The following is a 4,917-nucleotide window of genomic DNA, read 5'->3' as shown; positions in this document are numbered from 1 at the left end:
GTTCTTTGTCTTGCCCGGGTACAATGGCTTCCTTCCTGGTTTCAAGGTCGACAATATTCTAGAAAGTCATGTCTACGAAGTACACCTAATTGTCACCTCCCTAGTTATCATACTGAGGAAGCTAAGTAGAAGTAAACTAAGAAGAAAAAGAATTGGCGCATATAGACATACGTGACTCTGGATGTTTTTAGTGTTCTAAAGAAAAATGTTGTAGTTTTTCAACGAGTAATACTGGTTCCCGTTTGCTTCACATACACAAATTCTGCTTTACCTACTTCCTGCGCTTGAACGACTGCCCCCCACATTGGTGATGTGATCATCGCGGCGTCATTTGGCCGAAGAGTTGTGTCTACTGAAGGGAATACATGGGATGGAACAAGTAACAAACAACGATGCAACCATTGGATCGCACGTGGGGAGTGTGAAAACATTTCGACATATGTAGATGCGTCACTTTTATTGAGGTGCGAAATGGGACGTTTCAGAGGCGAATGCTTGACCAGGTCGCCAGGGAATCGAACCTAACGCCCCTGAGACGCTGACATCCTGTAGCTGGATTTCTGCATCGATAAGTGGTCTGCCAACTTGCGTTAAACACTCTCTACCTCATATTAGATTTATCGACGTCTGGAGTTTGTGCGCATGCAGCCGGTGGTAACAGATCCCCAGGCTTCTCTAGCCCGGGTACGACCGTGACATCACTCGTCTGATGTCAATGGACCGACGTCAGCGTTCTAGTGCCAATGAACCTAGTCATTCTGGATGTTTCTGGCACAACCTTCTTCACTCCGGCTATAACTGTTGTTTCCAGTGTAGTGCTCTGTAGAATCCTGTATTTCAGGGAAAAAGGCGGTTCACGTCTCTAAGTTGGTTACAGTCTGTAAGAAATGATAGAAGAGCTGAATATAGGAAACCATGTGAAGCATCTTTAGCAAAGCGCTCTCAATTTGGACACGATTTTATTTTTAGTTAGAATAAGACATCATCCCTCCGGCCAAGATGACAAAATGATACACATTGATGACTTCAGGAGCTGAAATTAAGGCTGGCACCCAGATTACCACATCTGCCAACCAACTCAGCAGATCCGATCTGAACAACGACACCTTGTTACTGTGTTTGAGCTAGGCTTGGACGACCTTTTTTGAATGGCCTTTGCAAGTGCTGAGGCTTTCGTCTGGCACGATTTTAAAGCACCGTTATTATGGGTACTGTGACGGTTCAGCGGTCCAAAATACGTTTCTACCCTACGTGAAGCTCAATTTACAGGATCACATAAAGAAAGAATGTTGGATATTTCCTCTAAGGCATCGTCACCCATGTTGGTTCCTGGGGCCCGCATTGTGCACTTCTTTCACTCGGTTTGTCGTTTGTCATCATAGGACAAAAGAATGCACTATCTCATTGGATGGATCTTTGTCGTTACTTAGGAGTGGGACAAATAGCCTGTGGCTTCATTGCTCCGCAGGCTGAATGTGAAAGCCGGGAAAATGTGAAGGAGAATGTCTTGTATCTGAAGGGAATTTCTTTCTGCTTGTGTGCAGAGGATCGGATTCCCCAGCTAGTGTCACGTTTCAGCTTTCCCACATGAAGTTTGGAACACTTGGTTCAGAACGGAGCTTTTAAGTCCTCGAGATCGTAAAGTTGGAAAGGCTTGTTTTGTTTTGAGTGTTCAGAGGCTCAAGAAACGTTTTGCTTCCCTGCTCACGTCGGAGAAGTTGGTGTCACGTTTCAGCTTTCCCGCATGAAGTTTGGAACGCTTGGTTCAGCAGGGAGCTTTTAAGTCCTCGAGATCGTCAACTCTTAAAGCCTTGTTTTGTTTTGAATGTTTAGAGGCTTGGGAAACGTTTTGCTTCCCTCCTCACATCTGAGAAGCTGGCGTAACGTGGTCGACCAAACCCTTAATCAGTTCTGCCAGTGCGAAGGGATCTCGTCTTGTTTCAGTATTCTCTGATGTGTGGAATTCGGAACTTCTGAAGCAGGGAAAGAAATCCGAGTGGGAAGCGTTCTGACTGAGCCTGGAAAAAACCGAGTGAGGAGGTGAGGCTAGTGATGGGGTCAAGTGAGTTGTTGATTCATGGCCAAGATAATCGTGGAGGCGGTGAGGTGGAAAAGAAATCGGAGATTCCGCTCTACACAATGCAAGCCTTGTGGGACGGAAAAATATCGCTGAAGGATTTTGAAGTGGTAGGAATGGATAAACCTATAATACCTCACGATGTCTTTGAGCCGGATGAAGCGTTACCCGTCATCGATGTAGAAGCGCTCCTTGGTGCTGACAACGAGGCTCGACTTGAGAACATGGTCAGAATGCTAGAAGCAGCAAAGACGTGGGGTTTTTTTAAAATTCGCAACCACGGCGTGTCCCTGGAAGTGGTATATACCTCGCACCCGACTCTTTTCCAAATGTAGAAAACGCGCGAATTGCTTTGTAGTTCACTTCGATTGGTTGGTGAAGTGGCTTCAAAGCATAGTACGGCTGTGGGGCTGTCGGGTTCGGCAGTCTGGAAATGATATACTGGCCTTAATGCCCTAGCTCACATAGATAGAAGTGTCTCATTTCAGCACATAGTGTGTTAATCTCAACATTAGATTGGTTCTGCATACGAGCCAATCAGCTTGAGTTCCAGTTCACTTGAGCAGTCTTCTTCTATCTCCAAAGAGAGCACCTAAAGCGGAGAGAAGTCGCAGAACATGCAGAATTCATAGCAGCGTTGACAAAAAGTAGTTGTTGTAGAGATTCAATGTCAACACACTGGATACGAACCACTTTCATGTGCAGTGGATGACTGACCAATGTGCGAGGATTGATATACAGGTGAAGAAAGTGGAGGCGAATGTGAAGAAATTCTTCGCATTGCCCATGGAGAAGAAACTATTGGTAAAAGCCAACAACTTCTCTTTCGGGTATGTTGGGGGATCGCCAGTCAGCTGGAAATACAAGTGGTGGCTAGAGGGGCTACATATGAAAGTAAACATTCGACCATCTAGTCAACCAATTATTCCTGCACTCTTGTTCAAATGCTCGCACTTGTGACTTATTCTTATTAAAGGCTTCCAGTATCATTTCTGAGCCTGCAATCCACCTGTCTGATGAACTCTTGGCAGGTTCAAGACGAGGCAATAAAGAATATTGTGGACCTGGTGTGGTCCGATGATGAAGAGTTTTCTACAGAATTCACGTGAGCACAAACTCCCATTTTTCCACGTGTTCCTCATTCGAACTTGACTATGATGTCACATCAGAGCAGGTTTAAATCGCATATTTCTAACTTCCGTCATCGAATACGTACAACAATGCAGAGCTGATTTGACAAACTATTTCGCCATCATGCGAGATCTGTCACGTCTGATCGTAGAATGCCTGACTGAAGGCCTCGGCCTTCCCCGTGACACTTACACCAAACTCGAAACGCCGAACGCCATTTGCAACGCACGTGTGAATCACTACCCCGCATGTCCCGATCCGTCCAGTGTGTTCGGCATCCCAGGCCACACCGATCCCCAAATGCTGTCTATTCTGTACCAAGACGACGTCGGAGGCCTGCAAGTGCTCAAGGATGGCAAGTGGATCGGCATTCGTCCCGATGACTCTACCTTCGTGGTGAATCTGGGCGACACTTTTCAGGTAAGGAATCACTTAGCCATGACTATCACCTCCTAGAATGTAAATTCTTTCAACTTCCAGTAGCACTTGTAGCACAACTTTTTAGGCTAATTCATTTACTTTTAAGCAGGTCATTTCGAACGGCATTCTGCACAGCGCAGCCCACCGAGTCGCGGTGAACACCACCAGGTCCCGGTACGCAACCATCTATTTCTACGGGATCGACAATGAGATTCCACTCTTCATCCCACCCCAACTTGTCACTAAAGAGAGGCCGCTTAAGTACCGGCCCTTCACTGTAAATGAATATAGAGAACACCTAGTGATAAAACAAGTTCCTATGGATGGCGTCAAGTATCTAGAGATGGAGCCCGAGATCCAAGACGCTGCATCGCCATCCAACTCCTCACAATAACACACTTTTTTCGAGTTATGTAAATTCAAAACATGTAAGCTTCCGAGTGCTGAAGGTGTAGAGATTCAGTCAGACCTGCTGTCCAACCTGAATTAAGAAGAGTGTCTGACATGGTACGTTATAGATGACTACTGAAGCCAGGTGATTTAGAGCGAATCACCTGCAACATGCATGTCCGGAACTCAAAGAAAGAATAACACCCCATGTTAGTGACAGACACTTAGAGAATTATGTGGAGTGTACACGTTGCAGTTCGTCGCAGTGAATTCCTGGGCTGGAAGATTTTCAGCAAGTGCGTCTGATTTACTGGTGCATTGTCGATACGGGGTTGTTTCTTCGGATGGTGGAGTCGGACCCGGAGCTTCTGCACTACCTCCAGCTGAATCTCGTGTGCTTTGTCCCGAGTGCACCTGAATTGTCGGAGTAGGTTTCCTTTGTCCAGTTCTACTCCTTTACGAGTGAAAAGTGGGATTTTATTAGCACACATGGAATCGGATACATTTTATTCTTTTTCGACACATGACGAGTATTCCCGTTGCATTGATAGATTGCAACCGGATACGTTCAACGCAAAGGGATAGGTAACTGAAATGCTCATGCCTACCCGAAATAGCGAATCAAGTGGCCTATATTTTCAGCTAAATCTCTGCATAGCCCAGTGTCGAACCATCTATTCTGTCGCCACAGAGCCCATGGATAATTGCTCTAGGCTGGAGTATACACAGTAAATGTTAAAGGAAAAGAACACGCTGGCTTAGTAAAGCAACTGTAGAAATTTTGCTGCAAAGCCAGTATGTCTTCCCCCCTTCTTTTGGAGAAGATGTGTATCGATCCGTAAAGTATGCAATCATCGTCCAGTAAAATACAATTGGACGAAAAGTGGCATTGAATGCGT

At 45.7% G+C, this 4,917-nt stretch overlaps 1 protein-coding gene across 1 annotated transcript; it reads left to right on the top strand.

Annotated features, from left to right (window-relative positions):
• The first annotated feature begins 1,461 nt into the window (after window positions 1-1,461).
• LOC112278537 (gibberellin 2-beta-dioxygenase 8) lies at window positions 1,462-4,504 on the top strand. The gene is made up of 5 exons (XM_024512163.3): window positions 1,462-2,376; window positions 2,819-2,971; window positions 3,109-3,182; window positions 3,304-3,628; window positions 3,738-4,504. The coding sequence occupies exons 1-5, from the start codon at window positions 2,053-2,055 to the stop codon at window positions 4,020-4,022; spliced, it is 1,161 nt and encodes a 386-aa protein (XP_024367931.1). The 5' UTR covers window positions 1,462-2,052; the 3' UTR covers window positions 4,023-4,504.
• Window positions 4,505-4,917: the final 413 nt, after the last annotated feature.

The sequence above is a fragment of the Physcomitrium patens genome, chromosome 25 (genome assembly GCF_059467195.1).
Source record: "Physcomitrium patens ecotype Gransden chromosome 25, ASM5946719v1, whole genome shotgun sequence".
In the NCBI taxonomy this organism is placed as follows: Eukaryota; Viridiplantae; Streptophyta; class Bryopsida; order Funariales; family Funariaceae; genus Physcomitrium; species Physcomitrium patens.
Note: the sequence above shows the minus strand (reverse complement) of the source record. Positions and strands in the feature narration are given on the sequence as shown.

What these genes read in the sequence shown, in the direction of transcription:
- LOC112278537 (XM_024512163.3), top strand. Translation starts at nt 2,053, where the DNA reads ATGGGGTCAAGTGAGTTGTTGATTCATGGCCAAGATAATCGTGGAGGC. An exon ending in TAGAGGGGCTACATATGAAA is followed by an intron (nt 2,972 to 3,108) that starts GTAAACATTCGA and finishes AACTCTTGGCAG; the next exon opens with GTTCAAGACGAGGCAATAAA. An exon ending in GAGTTTTCTACAGAATTCAC is followed by an intron (nt 3,183 to 3,303) that starts GTGAGCACAAAC and finishes ACAACAATGCAG; the next exon opens with AGCTGATTTGACAAACTATT.